Source organism: Haemorhous mexicanus, chromosome 17, assembly GCF_027477595.1.
Source record: "Haemorhous mexicanus isolate bHaeMex1 chromosome 17, bHaeMex1.pri, whole genome shotgun sequence".
NCBI classification, from domain to species: Eukaryota; Metazoa; Chordata; class Aves; order Passeriformes; family Fringillidae; genus Haemorhous; species Haemorhous mexicanus.
The window spans coordinates 12,161,769-12,179,368 of NC_082357.1; the positions used below are offsets into that span (position 1 = coordinate 12,161,769).

Below are 17,600 nucleotides of genomic sequence, written 5' to 3' on the forward strand. Positions count from 1 at the left end.
ACCACGGTCCTAAATAGAGATGCTTGCCACTTAATTAAACCCTTTCTTAGAGAGGAAATGCATACACATTCACACTATCTCCTCTCTTAATTGGTCTCAGACACTGCAGGAAGTTAGTCCCCAAGATTTGTCAGGCAGCCAGCTCACAGATGTTTCAGAAAGAAAACCAGGTCAGCATTCCCAGGTTCACTTCTTTGGCTCGAGGCGACAGGTCAGCAGATCAGTGTCTGCTGTCTGCAGCTGGCAGCTCCACCAAGGGAAAATGGCTCCTCAGCACTGGCCCAAATTCCGGCCAAACTGCACTTCCTTGGCAGGCCAGGCCTGGCCAGTGAGCTCCCCAGAGAGCCACAGCAGCTCCAGGAGATGTCACTGCTGCAGCCACCTGCACTCACCCCAGAGGGCTCTGTGGGCACTCCCCAAACCCACACCCAGTGAACCCCAAGTGTCCCTGGGTCAGCCTTACACCACCAGCACAGGGGGCCAAGACCTGCCTGACACCAGAACTGCAGTGGGATGTGACTCAGAACACCCAAGCCCCTGACCAGAGTCTCTGAGCTCCACACAAGAGTCCAAGCATACTTCTCTTCTCTCTGACACATCAGCTCCAGCTCTAATTTCCACACTGTAACCCATGGCCCTTCAGAAAAGGACAGCTGAGGTCCTCAATGTGGAAAAAACTGAAATTATTCTGAAAAGTTGTATGAACGAAATCTTTTGTTTTTTCCCACGCATGAACACCAAGCCTGAGCTGACAGTACCACTGGCAACAGAAAGCAGTGCTCCAAAAAGGAAACACTGACTTAAATAGGCCATGATCAATATATTTGATCACCAATATAAAATAACTCTGCTGTGTATACAAAGATCTTTGAGCCCAGCAGGTGAATCTGAAGAAACTTTATACTCATTACTTCCATTAAAAAAACATGGAGCAAATTAAAAAAACAAAAACAAACCCTGTATCACACGTTATTTTTTATTACCTCAAAAAAAAAAAAAACCTCCAAGAAAAAAGCTTGGAATAAAACTCCTCAGAAGCTGTTGTTTGTGGCCCACCTGGCAGACTTCACCCACTTGTATAACTCTTCAGCCAAACTCCAACCTTTCAAAAGTTGCCATCTTCTGCCACTCATGGAATAACACAAAGACAAATTTAACATTAAACCTTGTCAGCTGCTATCAGTGGCTATCAGTACCTTCAGTATCTGAGTTACTGCCTCAGCTTTAACAAATACCTGATGCACATCTTTTTCCATCACTCAGTACTCCAGGGTATATCTATTTAAGGATAGCAAATCACTTGCTAAATTCATTAGAGGACAAAAACAATATCAACCAAACACAGACAAACAGCAGTGAAAGAGGCTTATTTAGATTAATAGCTCACAGAACAAGCACCCTCATTTTTTATTTGGGCATCCTCTACATGCTGCAGAAGGGAAAGGCAGAACAATAGCAGCACTGTTCTGAGAATGCAATTCTAAGGCTTGGGGTGGGGAGAAAGAACCAGGCTGTGAAGAACTCCTATTAAACAAAACAAAATTAAGATTACATGGTGTAAACATGAAGTTTACAAAGCCAGCTAGAAAAACAGTTTGATATTCCATCAGAGAAATCTGCACAAACCATTTTCATAGCAAGGTACAGCCTGGAGTACTGGGCAAGGAGACGGTGAGTGCATGCAGGCAGCACGGAAGAGAGTTTAAGGGTTCTCCCGGCAGCAATCACGAGTTTTCCTGAGAGCAGCTGCCCCTTCCCAAGGCTGATGGATTCACATCGGGCTGAACCCCAGGCTGGAGCGAGCGCGTTCCTTCCCCTGCAGGAGAGCGGGCGCCATCTCGTGGGAGTTCTAAGCTTTGTCACCCAAATAAAGCCACTGCTGTCACCCAAAACCTCTCCCAAGTATTTTCCTGTTAAAATAGATTAACTGTTAATTGGCAGTAGAGGAACTGCCTGGAAAATATCTCTAAGATAATAGTCTACTGCTGAAAAAACAACCGAGTGTGTCACAATTAACATGGTTTGTCAGTGAAGGTGGTCAACAACTCAATTACTCAAATACTTGATTTTGAAGAAATAGAAGCTCCATCAGCACATCCTGGAGAGGCACAGTAAAAGAAGCTTGTTTTCTCAACACAAACCTTTCCTAATAACAGTCCTAAAAAAGCTGTGTATAAATATCCTTCTATAGGACAGTGCACTCCAAAATAAATAAGACTTTCTGCTCACGGAGCAAGAATTTAACATTTTGTGGGTTTTTTCTCTTTACAGCTGAAACCAATTCTACAGCAGAAGTATCAAGTCAGAGCAACACATGACCAATGTACGAAAATCCCTGGCAGCATAACAGTAACACATGAAAAAGATCTAGATCCACAATAAGAACCAGAGCCAACTATACTGCAAGGTAGGCAAGAGGAAGTTCAAGAAATCCGAAGGACAGATAACTGAACACAAGAAAGATGACATAGATTTATACTGTGTACACATGAACCATATATAGCACATATGATGAGTCCTATTTTATTATCTAGCTACTGTTCAGCACAGGATATTTTGCTATAGACTACAGCTGTCTTTGTTTCTACTGTTTATGAAGAGAGAGAAAGCCCAGGAGCTTACAAGTGGAATCCAGAACGAGCAAACAGAAGATTAGCCAGAGTCAACTGTTAATGAACTTGTTTTCCCCCCACAAGGTGAAGCATTATAAACACTCTTCCATTGTCACCAAAAAGAGACCAGTACTAAAAACAGTTGGATTACCACCACACTCCTGAAAGCTGCACCTCCTTCCCAAGTATTATTACATAAAATTACACTGCAAGGGCTGATCATAAGCCAATCTGACAAAAAGCCTGCTGGGAGCAGGCAATCAGTGAACAGAAACCACTGAGAGCAGACACTGAACAAGCCCTGTGGAAGTGCTGGAGGAAATGAAAAATCATCCTCTCCTAAAACGCCACACGCTGCATGCACTTCCCTTACATCCTCTGCACCAATGAAGTCCCTGATAAGAAAAGATGAGAAATCCTAATTTATTCCCTTTTCCCTTTCTTATCTAGTTATTAGCAAACAGAACATTCCTCTGGCTCTTTGGGACAATCAGCCAACTTGTTACTGTTTCTTTTCTACTATGAGATGGGCAATTAACTCTTCTCAAACTTTCACCAACAGCATTCTCCAGGATCCAACCAGGACAATGATCTCTCACCATCTTCATCACCCTCACAAAGACTCATGTAATTCATGATGTAAGAAGTCTGAGCAAGAAAAGAAAAAGAATAAGGGAAGGAGGGGGAAATCATCCAGTCCCACTTGCTCCAATTGCATGAAAAGATGATCTTTCTCAAGAGCAATTCCCCTTTCTGTAGAAGGTGCCATTAATAGCACTAAACAATACGGCCCAATCACAAAACTAGCACTTCACAGTGAATATTCTGATTTTAAATGAAGGAGTTATTACACTTCAACAGGCAGAATCACTTGGTTCCATTTCTCTCCCACTGTGAAATTACCTCGTTAAACCTTTAACAGCTTGAGGTAAGTAAAAAGCTTTTACTCCAAAAGGTTTTGTGAAAAGGATTCCTACAATTTCTGTCCATACCTTACCATAGGAGACTTAGCATAATTCCATCTTCATCTAAATGTATGGATCCTCAGCAGATGCAGGAGAGAACCTCAAGCATGCTACCTACCAGCAGGCCTCAGGAAAAGGTTCTTTATCCTCATTAAACAGAAAACACTGAGGAAATTAAGGGAGCTTTCCCAAGTGGGAACACAAGTATCTTTTACATGAAGCAGTGATGTGTCCAAACCATCTGTGCATTTCCAAACAATCCCAGCAGTGTGCAGACACAGCTCTGTAGCTGGGTATGTGGAATGAATGGAATGGAAAAACAACTGGCAAGATGAGGTTCTGCTGCTCATGTTTCAGCTTTGACCCAGTGTGAAAGGTGATCAATGTTCATATCATTTATTTACAAAGAAGTATCTTCTTTTCTCATGTAATGACACTGTAAATATTTAGAGAAAATAGAACAGCGTTGAAATATGGCACACAAAAGTTTCATATATACACAGAAAACCTTCTGCAGCAGAAGAAAATGATCAAAAATTCCACTATTTCTAGCTCCTTTTTATACCACATACACAGGGACCTTAAAAAATCTGGTTCACTGCTCCAGATGTCAGGAGGAGCTGTTGAGTACCAGCACACAGACCAGCTGGTGTTAGAAAACACAACTGGGGAGTGGCTTTGACAAAATAACTAAAATAACCACATTTCTTCAGCTGCTTTAGGGAAAGAAAGTCACAACATGAACTAGCAGCTAATTTTTATATCCAGATTTCAAGGGAAATGTGTTTACAATAGTGTGCCACAACTAGCACACATTCTCTTCTCTGGACATGTAAAATTCTTAGAAATTCACTTATTAAGCAAGTGGAATCTCTTAACTAAATAAAAATGAAGCTACACACAAAAAGTTTCAAGAATTCAAACTGATCCCCAGCCTCAAAGACATTACTCAAGGTGACTTGATGAAAAACATTCTTAGCTCCCAAAGTTACTTTAAAAATCGTGTTATCTTATTTTCTTCTCATATTTAATAAAATGTACTAGAAGAGCTTCCACACGAAGAAGGGACAGAAAGAAAACATGGCCAACACACTTAAGAGATCAGTCAGAAGATTAAGAGGAATGGGCTTAAAAGTCTTACTTCCCTTCAGAGCTGTGGGCACATACCTGATATTTAAGCCAGTGCTCTGATCCAGTTTCTCCCAGCTTTGTAATTTTCCCAGAAGTTTCTAAAGTGAAGATTAAAAGTAGAGTTAGACATAGACACATGTTCTAACAGCTCACCAGAGCTGTTACAAAACTCAAAACCAGAGTTCTCATAATCCTCCATGAAAGTCAGTGTTATTCCTTATCCTCCTGTGGATTTCCTGATCTTATCCAGCATTTTTGGTTTGCCATTCTGCAGCCCTGCGTACCAGGGTTCTTCACACCCACCTGCTGTGTGACACCACCATGTCTGGACAGAACCTGATGCTAGAAAAAGCCTTTCCAGCAAAAGAAAGGTAAAAGAGAAACATCAAGGCTAAAATAGACACTATGATGAGATTATTCTCTACATAAAAAATCTCCAGCTGAACAGTAACCATCCCTTTTGCCCTTTACACCTTCCTTGCCATGACTCCCCTCATGCTGACTTTCCAGTTTGGGCATAGCTGGTTTGAGTCCACTAATTAAAGCAGGTATCATATCTTAAGTAACACAATACAGGAAGAGCCTAAACGGACAGGTAATGGAGGAAACTCCTGTTCTGCTCATCCACCAGATGTTCCCAGCTCCTCACCTCATTTTCCAGTTCCAGAGTCACTAGCTGTGCTTGGACCTTCTCATAGCGTTCCAGCTTTCTTTGGAGACCTTCCACTTCCTCTTTAAGCAAACCATTGTTTTCTTTCATTTCCCTGTGATGAAAAGAGAGACAATTACTACAGATTCATGCAAGTGAATTCCCTTTCACAAACTTTGAGATATAGAGCAATCCCATGGGAATCATGACATTTAACTGACTCACTTCTATAACCTTCACTACAAAGCCACTGCTACCAAAAAATATACTCTTTTACTGAAATTATTTTTTTCTAGTCTAAATACCACCGTAATTATGCCCAAGCAAGCTGAAGCTTTGAGTCTGCTTTACTATTTGTCAAAACAAGGGTAACAAAAGACTCCAAACTCTGCTTTTCAGTCAGGCTAGAACACAACAAGCAGTACAGACCTGGGCTTTGGAGCACTGCTTAGTTTTACTTCTTATTTTATTTCACAATAGAGATGTACAAGAGTGAAATAAATCTGTACAAAAGCAAATGACCTTTAATCTCTTGGTATGTTCCAGTGTAGAAAAACAAGCATGAGAAAAAATTCCAAAACAAGCAATGTAAAATTATAATGAAATAATTGCAAGAGCAAAACCTAGGAAAATTACTTAATTTGAAAAAAAAAAAAAAAAAAGCTGGCAAGATGACTCACATTACATTTAATTTAATTTTTCAAACTGATTGCCACTTTGACAATCCAGAAAGCCTACCATACCCAATGGCTATATCAGAGTTCAGAAATTTAAACAAGACACTTTCTAAACATTAGGCTGGAACAGGCCTTTAAAACAGTGGTAACAACAGCTAAGCAAAACCAGTTCTTAAAAGAATGTTCAGCTGCCTCTCTTCCCTACAGGAAATTCTTTCCCCAAGCTGTATGGAGTTCATCATTACATTTAAACATTGAATTTTGTTCTAACAATCCAAAATCACCACCCAGAACAATGAATTCACATTCTGTGAGGCTCCTGTGTTCAAGAAGATTCCTCAGATCCTGTCAGATCCTCTCATCTAGTAAGCACCATGACACTGCTCAATTCATAAGCAGTACTTATATGAAATACTTCCTTCTGAGCTTTCCCATGTGGAAACCCTAAACAGGGATGTCAAGTGCAGACAGTGCAGCTGTAGCATGTACAGAAGAACACAACCCTCAACACCTGAACCCTTCCTTCACCTGAAGTAGGTATTTTCTTCCCTGAGCTGGCGCAATTCACGCTCCATTTTTGGGAAACGAGCCAGTTCTGCCTTCATGTTCTTGACAACTGCAGCATCATGTTCCTGCTGGGACAGCTTCTGCTCCAGATCCTGGAAAACATGGGATGAGAACAGGACAGCAATGAGTAAGTTGGAATTGGTAAGAGCTATTTCTGCATTGTACCTTTTAAGCTCAAATCAAGGACTGGAAAATGAAGTCGGAAGGGAACTCAGGAGGTCATGTGGTCCAATCCATGCTCAAAGCAGGGATGACTCTTGTCACACTTTTAACACCTGGGCTGGTCTCTTCTCTCTACACCTGCTTAGTCCAAGTTCACAACAAAAAAAACCCCTCAGTTACTCATTAAAATGATCCTCTTCTATCAACTGAACCAAATCTGTGATTTTCTAGTCCTCTATCCCTCCTCCAATAAAGTGAGAAGCATTTGAATAGCCTGCAGGAATTAGGTACAGAAAGAGACACAAATGTGCATTTCAATATTATGGTAAATGTTGGGGCATTTTCCACTAAAAACCCAAATTATTTAGGGCTGTGTTGTAGACTTGTATCTTGTTTTTCATCTTTTCATTTCAATGGAGAAAGTCTCCTCTTGCTGACAACCTGGTTGGTTTTACAGCAAGGCAGTGCCACTGTCAGCACTGCTCAAACCAGAGTAATTCTCCACATCTGCCTCTGCCAGGAAGACAAGACAAATTAAAGAGATACACTCATACCAACCTATGTGCCCATTTGGAAGCACAAAACGCATCTCTACACTGATGTTTAAGATAGTGTAGTTTTGAAAGCTTTACAAGTAATTGCACTTTCTAAACACAACTGCAGAGGAAGGATTTTCAGGGAAACAGAAAATAACTGTAGCTCATCACACACCATTTGAAAAAAGATCACTCTAGAAGCAGTCTTTTGCAGAGCAAATTTGTGCTGTGGCACAAAACCAAAAAAAGCATTCCTACAGAGCACTGCTTAAGGATATAAACCACCTTTCTATAGAGGAAAGCATGATTTTCCAATCAATTGATACAACAAAGGCAAAGTGTCATGTTACAGCTAATTGTAGATGGCCTGGTCCACCCAAGCTCAACTCTTGCTAGCAACCAACTCAGGTACTTATATGACAAACTAACCTTTTACTTCTGCAACAGCCAGGTTTTTAAGAAGCAGCATTCTGTTCTTCCACTGAAGGAATTAAAATCTAAAGCTTTATATAGGTCACAAACTTTCTTACCTTAATCTTCTGTTCATATTCTGACAGTAAGGTCTGGCTTGCTTGCAGGGTCTGGATTTGCTGACTTGCCTCCTGCCATTTCCTGTCAGATGAAGACACAAGAGGCACTTGAGCATCCAGAATTCAGGTACCAGAAACAACCCACCTTCAGAAGTCTCTGACCAACAGAGTCAAACAGCACTACCAAGGTGAATGTTACTCTTATACAACATTTGCTCTTTCAATCTCACACTCATATCAGCTCCCTCCTATTTAGAGACAAAAATACCCATTCATTTTAATAAAAAGAAGCCTATTGAGAAAAATACAAAAAAAAAATCAAGCCACTTAACTCTAAGAACAACAAATATATACTCAAAATAAACAAAACTTCACAACTTAGAAATTGAAGAGCTGAAGTTAGCAAGCAAGAAAAAACACTCATAACTTTCAATTACCCCTTCACTATGATTTAAGGTTTCATATTTCTGTTCTGTTCAGTCCATAAAGTTCAGATCAGCCTTCTGGTAACTCTCCACTGAAAACACGAAACATCACTGAGATTTAAAGCTCAAGTTTGTGGGTTTTTTTCCTCAAGGTACAATTAAAATCCCACCTCAGAGCTGGTTTCAAACAACAGCTATAACCTGCACACCCAGATCAAAGAACCCCTTTGAAGAGCAGAAATCAAACACCGTTGAAAGTTTTCTGAGTGATGACAGCTGCACAAGACTGAAGTTCTGTTGCCTTTTTCTCCCTACAGTCATTCATCCCTGCTTACTTTTTTTCAACATCCAGCTGCTCCATCAGTTCCTGCTTCTGAGAGTCTTGGCTTGTCATCTGCATCTCTTGGTTCATTATATTCCATTGCAGCTCTGATATTTTCCCTTTTAATACAGTGATTGTCTGAATTAAAGGAGGAAAAAAAAAGCATAAATACACAAGGCTGTGACTTTCCAAGCCAGATACTATGGATGATGATAGAAATAATTGCCAACTAAAAAGTACTAACACAATCTTAGAAACAAACCCACACTCCTGCAAACCTTCAGACCTGCAAACCTACCTCAAACAAATGCAAGAGAAAATAATTTTGCACTTTAATTTGCCATCCAAATTGTCATTTGCATTATCTCTTAAATAGGTGACCTCAAACTGGCATGAAAAATATCAAACTTTAAAGTTAGGTGATGTTTTTTTCTAAATATATTAACTCTAAATAAAAGCTCACAGGTTTGTTTCCAACAGTCATTACTCAGCTCCCTGTAACAGAGAAAAAGAGAAATATCTCACAATATTACATATGCAGTGTGTCTTCTAGACAGAGAGACAGGTAGAGTTCTCATCTTGATACTGATAGGAATAAAAGAACACAGACACAGAAGTGCAGCACAAATCTTTTAGGTGGGTTTAGTTTCTCTAATGTACCATCACTCTCCCCTGGTTTTAATCACTGATAACTGGAACATTAAATCTGTTTACCTGCTTTATCACATTGCTACATTTCCAGTGACACCAAGGCAGGAGCAGGGCTTAAGGACTTAGTGATTGCTGATCAACAGCTGGTACAGGAAAGTTACAAATGAAATAGCAGAACTTAAATATAGTAATATCTGAGAAGGTTGAGGGTTGAGAAGATGGTCTGGGCATCCAGTTATACTGAAACTGTTACCCAAGTATTCATTCTGCAGTAGAATGCACAGGCATTTAAGACACTTCAGGAAGACCTCACCTACTCTACTGTTCTCCTGACTTCCCTGAACACTCTCCCACATTATCTCCTCCATCACATCACTGTCCCCTTCTTCACACTTCTGAACCCAGATGCTGGATGTTACACCACTTTTTCTCTCCTTCTCCATATCACCTTGTCTAAGAAATCTCTTTTCCTTCTGACCTGCTCACTTGTATCTGGGCTTGGCTTGATTCTAAACTTTCATAGAAAAGACACACACCACCAGGGTTTATTCATTTCCAGGTGATGAACACAATGTTCCAGTCATTTTGGTTTTTTAATCAAAAAGGGCATTTTCAAGTCACAAGAACTGCAAAGTCACCTGGAGCTATGAATAGATTAAAAATTACTCTGTTCTTACTTCATTAGCTTCGTCTAATTTGCTCTCCTTCTCTTGCAGCTTCTTACTCATTGTCTCCATGCTCTTCTTGTAAGATTTGTTCATCTCCATTTGTTCTTTCAGTTTATTTTCAGCCTCTGTTTCCCTCTCCTGGTACTGCTTTATGCGTGTGAGCAGCTCCTGGTTACGGTCAGCCTCTCGCTGGCCAGGGAAAAAACACAAAGAGACTTAAGAAGAAAGAAAAATGGCTTCACCTTTCTGCTGCTTTCTTTTGTCCTCATTCTATGATCACCAATGGTAATTGCTTCATCATGAAGCAAAGTTACTCAGACCACAGCTTTAACCTAGCAAGGACAAAACTTTATCAGCAGTAACTCAATGGAATTACCCAAGGAATTATCCAGGGAAATGGAGCTGGAAAATCAAGAGACCACGTCTTCCAAATCTCTTACACTAAGACATGACTATGAGAATACAGATGTGGCTTCACAAACTCCATTGCACACTCTCCAGCAGATTAAAGACGAAAACATTCAATCCCCAATTTCAAGTTGACCCACGCACGAAAATTGACTTTCAGAAACTCAGCCCTCAACAGCTGGGTTAATAAGACAAACTCCCCTCTGCAACTTCTGGAATTGAGGCCATTTAAAAGAAAAGACTATCAACTAACACAACAAATACTCTTGCAGTCTGACAACCTTTGATATACCATTTCAATTTACTCCTACCACAAACTGATCAATACTTATTGAAAAAAATGCATAATAAATTGCTTAGCTAATCAAAGCAACTCCAGACACGGATTTGCATAATACGCAAGGATTATGCAAAGCATTGTGAGGTTCCTAAAACCTTTATCCACATGACTCAGAAAAACACAGAATCTGAGCAGGGTAATTACCACACTGCTGGATTAATGCTGCTCCCTTTTTTTGTACCAGTATTTCAAGGGTTTCTGTGACTGACTCAGCTACATTCCAGTTTGAACTCTTCCTGGCCTAATCCCACATCACCTTACTTCAGAGGAAGGAGGAATTTAGTCACTGACTCCCTATTTCACAACCACACACTAAATCTGTCACCCTCATAAAATACAACAAAACATACTTATTATTTTTTACAGATTTCTTTTTCAATAATCAGCCACATGGAAGACTTTTATTATGCTACAAAAGCCACTGATCCACAGCTTATTTCAGTAACGTCGTTAAGCAAACATATGTGGGCAGAAAAGCAGAACCCAATAAAAGCTATTAGTCCCTGAGTGAGGCTCACTGTTTTATCAGTGCAGGCTCTCTTGCGTGACACTGCATGGCTGGAACTGCTGCCATTCCAATTAATTACAGTCACACAAACCAAATGCTTGCAATTGTGCCAGCAGAAGTTTAAACCCTCTAGGAGAAAAATTATTAAATACTTCTGGGAGAAACGTAAAACAAATCCCTTTTGTTACTGCTACCCATGACAACTTCAGGGCTAAGCTAACAGAACCCAGTGATCAGATCACCAGTCTGCGAACCTAACAAGGCTTCAAGTTCACACTCTTGTGCACTTTAGCAAGTTAGTGCAGTGCACTGAGAGGGGACCTGCAGAGCAGTTCTGTAGATATGTTGATGCTGGCAACTTGACACCCACACCTGCAGTAAATGCAAACACGGTAAATGCATTCCAGAGTCACTGAAATCCTGCTCTGAAGACAGCGTCCATTAGCAGTTGGAGAACACCAGGCTTGCTCCTGGAGTGCACCTTTCAGTTTAGTTTCACTCCAAAAAGAGAGTAACCATACACATTCTGAGACAGAGCACTGCAGACCAATGCACATCCCTGAACCAAACCACTGATGTAAATGCTCTCCATGTGTTCTGGCTCAGGCCAATGCTCCCAAGCCATGAGCAAACATCCCACTCACCTCATAGTTCCTGGCATTGGTATTGGCTGCCTTCTCCAGCTCGATGCGAGCTCGTTTGTGGCTCAGCTCCATCTGCATCTTCTCCCGTTCCACCTGCAGCAGCTGGGATTTGGAGTGGATCTGCCCAGCCTGCTCCTCCAGCTGGCCAGTTCATGAGTGAAAAGAGACATTGCACACCATTAACAGCACAACAGTATCATCCTGCTCTGTACTCCTCAGCTGATATTGTCATTTTACAAGCTATCACCACATTGTGGTACCTCTCACATCAGCTGTAGACAGGGAATCTCAGTGTTCAACACAACACTCAGAAACCCACATCAAACCAAGGCAAATTGGAAAGAAACTAATTCCTGGTTCTTAAGTCAGAATTTCTCAATCTCTAGATGCAGCCTGACAAAATCTAATTCTCTATCTAAAAGCTAATTATGAACTCCCCAAGCCTAAGAAGCACAGATCATGCTCCCAATAAAAGTACCTGCTGAGCTAAATAACTCATTTTTCCATGAGCTCTACAATTTTACCCTTCATTTTTTCATTCAAATTACCTGAGAGCACAGACAACACTAACAAAATTGCTTACATCCTGGTGATGTACATCCAACACACAGCCAATGGAGACTCTAACCAGAGAGAGCCTCCTGCAACTGCTGCTGCCACCAGAGATGCAGCACAGACAGAAAAAGCTTTAATTTTTGTCAACATTCCAAATGCAAAGCAGATTTACATTAAAAAGAAGCAAACTTATTTTTTACTCAGAGGCTGAAATAGAAATTATATTAAGATACAGAATAGAGAAACTTCATTCCAGCTTAATAAACAGTCCCTAGGATCTAAGATGTCAATTTACTTTATGCGTTATAAGCCTGAAGCTGCTAACAGAAAAAAAAAGTAAATAACCCAGGTGGATAAGAAAGCACAACTGGTTTGCATATCAAAGCCACATCTCAATGCAAGTTTCCTGGATGTGACCAGGCAAAGAAGCCTTTAAATCCTGAAAAAAGGTAACAAAGTGTCTTACTAGAAAAATGTTAAGATATAAAGCTCCTCTGTTCAGCAATATGAAAACAACTCACAATTTCATTTCCTGAGCTGGTACACAGATATAACTAGCAGGGAATAAATTCAAAGGACCTTTCTTAAACTTTTACAAAACAGAAATAAACCTGTTTGACACTGTAAAAAAAATTAAATATATTCTGGAAAAGATTCCAGAATGGTGTCAGCAAGCTTCCTTTATTTGTTTGGGTCAATTTCAGAATGTCAATTTCAGAATGTCAATTTCAGAATGACCGGTCAGATCTCAATGAAATTCCCAGCTCCTGGAATCAAAAGGAGCACACAACCACACTGAAGTGATACTGCAGGAATCACCAAGATGAAGACTCCTCACCTGCATCCTCTGCTGGTACTGCATCTGTAAGGAGCTCTGAGAAGATCCTGGTGTAGCCAGCCCAGACACTCCCTCCATACGCTGTGAAATGAAGTTGTTGAGGGATCTCAGGGTGGAGAAGACAGTGGTATTATTTTCCAAGTCCTCCATGGCTCTGGAAATGGACAGAAAATCATCAGCAAAACACTCAGAGCAAGATGCTCTGCTAAAGAGGGATCCATCTCTCCATCATCCATCTCCATGTTAGAGGAAACACTCAACACAAGGTCTTCCAATTTAGAGGGTAAAAATTAACCTGCAAATCACTGCTGGGATCCACAGAAAACATGACCCCACACAGGCTGAAGTCATAATTTTCTCTGAAATGAGAAAAAGATACAAGACAGCCTCTTTTTCTCTGACCAAACCAAACTCATTGTTCTTCCCCCTAAGTTTTGAAGCTGATGGGAGCAGAACTAACTCCACAGTAGCAGCAAACACTGCCTGCTACACAGCTTGTTTCTGGTTTCCCAGAAGCACTTTGGACTCTAATTTCCAACAAGAAGTCTTCCCAAGTCCACTGATCACCTGTATAAGTGAAACTACATCTCATTATTCATATAATGAGATGTAGCTCTTCCTTCTAATTCAGAAAGGGACTAACTACATGACCAAGGATGAATCAAGCATGGAGCTCAGAAAAGCCTGCAAGGTTTCCCAGGAGATTTCAGGAAACCTTAGGTGACTGACTGCACACTCCATAAATCCCCAGAAACACAGGAAAAGGTCCAGGACCAGGAAAGGCAACCACAACATCCACATGGCTTGTAGTACAAACAGAGACCTGGGGCTGCCTCGGGGCTCCTGCACCCCCGGGGTCACAGCGCAGTCACTGGTCGCATTCACAGCATCACGAGCAGGCGGCGTAAGAGCGGCTCAGAAGCAACAGATCAGCCAAAACCAAAGGCACCTGCCGGCAGGTAGCTCCGGCAAGCCCGTTCTCAAACTTACTAACAATTAAGACGACACTTAGGTGTGGGACCCGGTCCGGTTCAGAAACCCCCGTGGCCAAGGCTCCCCTGGGGCACGCAGCGAACACCGAGAGCGGCCGCGGCGGGCACAGGGCAGCTCCGGGCACCGAAGGGTTCGCCCGCACGATTCCGCCAGGGGAAGAGCGGGGTGGGACGGGCGCGGCCGGAGCCCTCCTTCTCTCCCCTTTCCCCCCGTCCTTGCCCCTTTCCCCGTCCCTCCCTCAGCGCTCACCGCCGCTCGCCCCGCTTGGATCTCCCTCCTCGCCCCGGCCACGGGATCTCGCGGGAACTCGGCGCCCGCCTCTCGCGAGAACAGCGGCGCCGGCAGCCGTAAGGGCGGCATTATGCGCGCAGCGCTCCCCGCGCTACCGTAATGGCCCGACAGGCTGGGGTGGGCTCGGCGCTCGGCCCGCCCCACCAAAAATCGCCCCGCGCCCTCCTGCTCCGGCACCGATCCAGTCAGCTGCCCCAAATGAGCTGCTGATGATGAGAAAGGCCCGGGAGTCTTAAAAACAGCTTCTCGTATAATTCATGCCACAGTCAGCCTGATAAAAGCAGTATTTTATATAAAATTTGTCACTTTTAGATAAGGCAGCAGCTGAATTTATTTGTGCAAACAGATTTCCGGCAATTCAGTCATTCTCCCTACTGGGATCTTAGGAACATCTTGTGTTTTTGCTTCAGAAACACCACCGGCCACACCTAAAAAGCACTGAGGAGATGATCTGCATGGCCATGACCCTGTCCCACTGCCACTGACTGGATTTATGAGTGCCAGGAAGCAGCAACTCCTAAATATAACCCGTGTCTGCAGGAGAAGCAGCAGAGCCATGGGGCTGAACATTCCAAGGCAGCTGTGCCTCTCACATGGCTGTGTTACACACCCTGCATGAGGATGCAGATCCTGATGTGCACAGAAACATTTTCTAAAAGGCACTGAATTAGCTCAAACTCCCCTTTGCTGTTCCCTCCCATTCTAACAATCATCTTTATGGTCAGCCTCATGTATGACAGCCTTAACAGTGCAATGGTTTTCAAGCACGCATTAAAAACTCATATAATCAGCATTTTATTTTCATTCCCGTTACTCCAGTCCCAGAGGTTGCCTTTCAGATTATTCCTCTCCATTCCCAACCATTTTGTCCACAAGTATTTGAAAAGCCTGGCGGACTTAAAGAAGAGTAGCAAACTTCCCAAAGGTCTTAATGGTGGGATTTTCCTTTAAACACCCACTAAACTGAGATTTCCAACCAATGTCACAGGATCTGCAGCTCATGACTTTCATTTCCCTCTGTACAGCCTGGCCAAGTAATAAGATTCCGCAGAGTCCTTCCGGCTGGCCTGAGGCTTTACAGTTCTCACATCCTGGAACTGCTCCTTCAGTCTGTTTTGCAGCAGGCGGGCCTCAGATCCATCCCAGAATTTACAGAGCATGGTTCCTTTTGGCTTTAAAATGCTTTGGGCTATATCCAGAAGGCCTAAACACAGTCTGATCAGCTTCTGATGATCCAGCTCTTTAATGCCCGTGGCATTGGGGGCCATGTCACTCAGGATGACATCTGCCTTCCCCAAGGGAAGCAGGCTTTGGATGGCGCTCAGCGTGCTGGGCTCTGCCATGTCAGTCTTCGACAGGAAAACTGCTCCTTCCAGAGGAGAAATCTGCAGCAGGTCAACGCCAAGCACGAAGCCAGTGGGGACAGCAGGATCTGTAAGGATGAATGACACAGGGAATACTCAGAGTGGCTGCAAAAACCTGCACATGCACGAGCTCTGTGCCAGCAGACACAAGCCACCCCCTGCCACAGCTGCTTTCTTGTCCCCTGGCAGTTTGCTGGGTGCATCTGGATGGAGGGTTTGCCATAAGCTCATCCATTCAAGACATAAAAACTCAGCTACCTGGGGTAAACAAGGAGGATTTTTCTTGGTTTTCTGTTGCTCTTACAAGGCTGACAGTCCAGAAATCCTGGATAATGGTGCAGATGATAACACCTCACTTTGTAAATATTGAAGGCTTCACCTATATAAACCATGCAAAGTAGTTGCTTCCATTTTTTAAGAAGGGAATAATATTTCAAATAAGCCAAGGTAATTGCTGGAGGTCACACCAATTTCAAAACTGGATGAAGGGATCTTCCCCGCAACAGCTAATCAGATCACTAGCACCACATGGTATGTTTTATTTCATAAACACAATTTCTCTACATGAAGATTTACTAGGCTCACCCCTTCATGATTTTATCAGTGACTCTGGCACTTGCCAGTACCCATGTCCCCTCCCCATACTGTTACCATCATAATATTTCCTTCATTTCATAGTACTTTGATTTAGATTCCGTAGTATTTCACAGACCTGTCACACACATCAAGAGGAGTACCATCCCCATCTTGCCTGCCAAAAAATTGCACTTACCAGTACCTAAGGCATTGACCCTCTCTACAGCAACCTGGCTCCAAGCACCAGGTGCTGCTCCACAGTCAAGAACAGAAAATCCTGGACGGAGAACACAGAGCTTGTCATCAATTTCCAGCAATTTGAAGGCACTTCGGCACCGGTACTGCTGCTGCTTCGATGCCTTGACAAAGGGATCCTTCAAGTGCCGCTCCAACCACCTCTGCTCAGTTCCAGTTTTCCTTAGAAACTTCACTGTGGTGTGCAGGCATCTGCTCATCCAAAGCCAGGAAGAGAGGCAAGTCAACCAGTTAGTATATAACCACCCACTCTGTATTAGAAAAGTCTCTATAGCAATTAATTCCAGCCACTACAGGCAGCCAGGGAGGATGTGGAGTGTCCCCGTCGGGAGACATTCTCAATACAGCTGGACATGTTCCTCTATCACCTGCTCCAGGTGACCCTGCCTTGGCAGAGTCATTGGGCTAGATGTTCTCCAGAGGTCCTTCCAACCCAATCCATTCTGTGATTCTAAAAAGCAGTCCCCAAATTTGAGATTTCTGGCACCTTTACTTATCAGGTCCTATCACAACAGCAGGGTCAGATTTTGGATGAGGCCTCACGTGCTATCCTGAGCTAAGGGGGGAAAGAGATCCCACTCCAGCTTCTGCTCAGGTGTTTTAAGGACACGACATGGCAGAGTGATCCCAGCACTCCTGAGCTGCCTCAGCGGGGCCGGTGGCCTCCGTGAGCCGCTCAGAGGAACGGAGGGATGCCCGAGCTCCTGCAAACTCCTGGAAGAGCAACCAAGAGCCACGGCCCCTGCCCGGGCGGAACCCAAACGCCCATTAACCCATTCCCGAGGGAAACTCCAGGCGCCGGCACTAGCGGCACCCCACCATCCCCCTCATGGGCGCCGGGATCGCCTCAGCGGCCCCGCCACGCACCTGCCCCCGGCAATGACAGCTCCGCCACCGCCCGCCATGGCCGCCTGGGCCCGCCTGGGCCCGCCT

At 43.1% G+C, this 17,600-nt stretch overlaps 2 protein-coding genes across 3 annotated transcripts in view; both read right to left on the bottom strand.

Moving 5' to 3' along the window:
• The window catches only part of MAD1L1 (mitotic arrest deficient 1 like 1), a 349,051-nt gene extending 334,545 nt beyond the window's left edge, over positions 1-14,506 (bottom strand). Inside the window, exons 1-9 of one of the 2 annotated variants that reach the window (XM_059861646.1) lie at positions 14,431-14,506; positions 13,189-13,342; positions 11,796-11,936; positions 9,905-10,084; positions 8,590-8,714; positions 7,830-7,911; positions 6,563-6,693; positions 5,358-5,472; positions 4,745-4,806 (exon numbers count right to left, since the gene is read on the bottom strand). In XM_059861646.1, the coding sequence (XP_059717629.1) occupies positions 4,745-4,806; positions 5,358-5,472; positions 6,563-6,693; positions 7,830-7,911; positions 8,590-8,714; positions 9,905-10,084; positions 11,796-11,936; positions 13,189-13,338 (986 nt within the window). In that variant the 5' untranslated portion in view covers positions 13,339-13,342; positions 14,431-14,506. Of the gene's footprint in view, positions 1-4,744; positions 4,807-5,357; positions 5,473-6,562; positions 6,694-7,829; positions 7,912-8,589; positions 8,715-9,904; positions 10,085-11,795; positions 11,937-13,188; positions 13,343-14,011; positions 14,033-14,430 lie in introns of those variants that run through there. The other variant, XM_059861647.1, reaches the window with a different exon arrangement.
• Positions 14,507-15,243: 737 nt separating this feature from the next.
• MRM2 (mitochondrial rRNA methyltransferase 2) lies at positions 15,244-17,599 on the bottom strand. The gene is made up of 3 exons (XM_059862114.1): positions 17,535-17,599; positions 16,609-16,859; positions 15,244-15,904 (listed from the first exon to the last, which is right to left on the bottom strand). Exons 1-3 carry the CDS (start codon positions 17,570-17,572, stop codon positions 15,480-15,482), a joined length of 714 nt encoding a protein of 237 aa, XP_059718097.1. The 5' UTR covers positions 17,573-17,599; the 3' UTR covers positions 15,244-15,479.
• Between the last annotated feature and the right edge of the window lies 1 nt (position 17,600).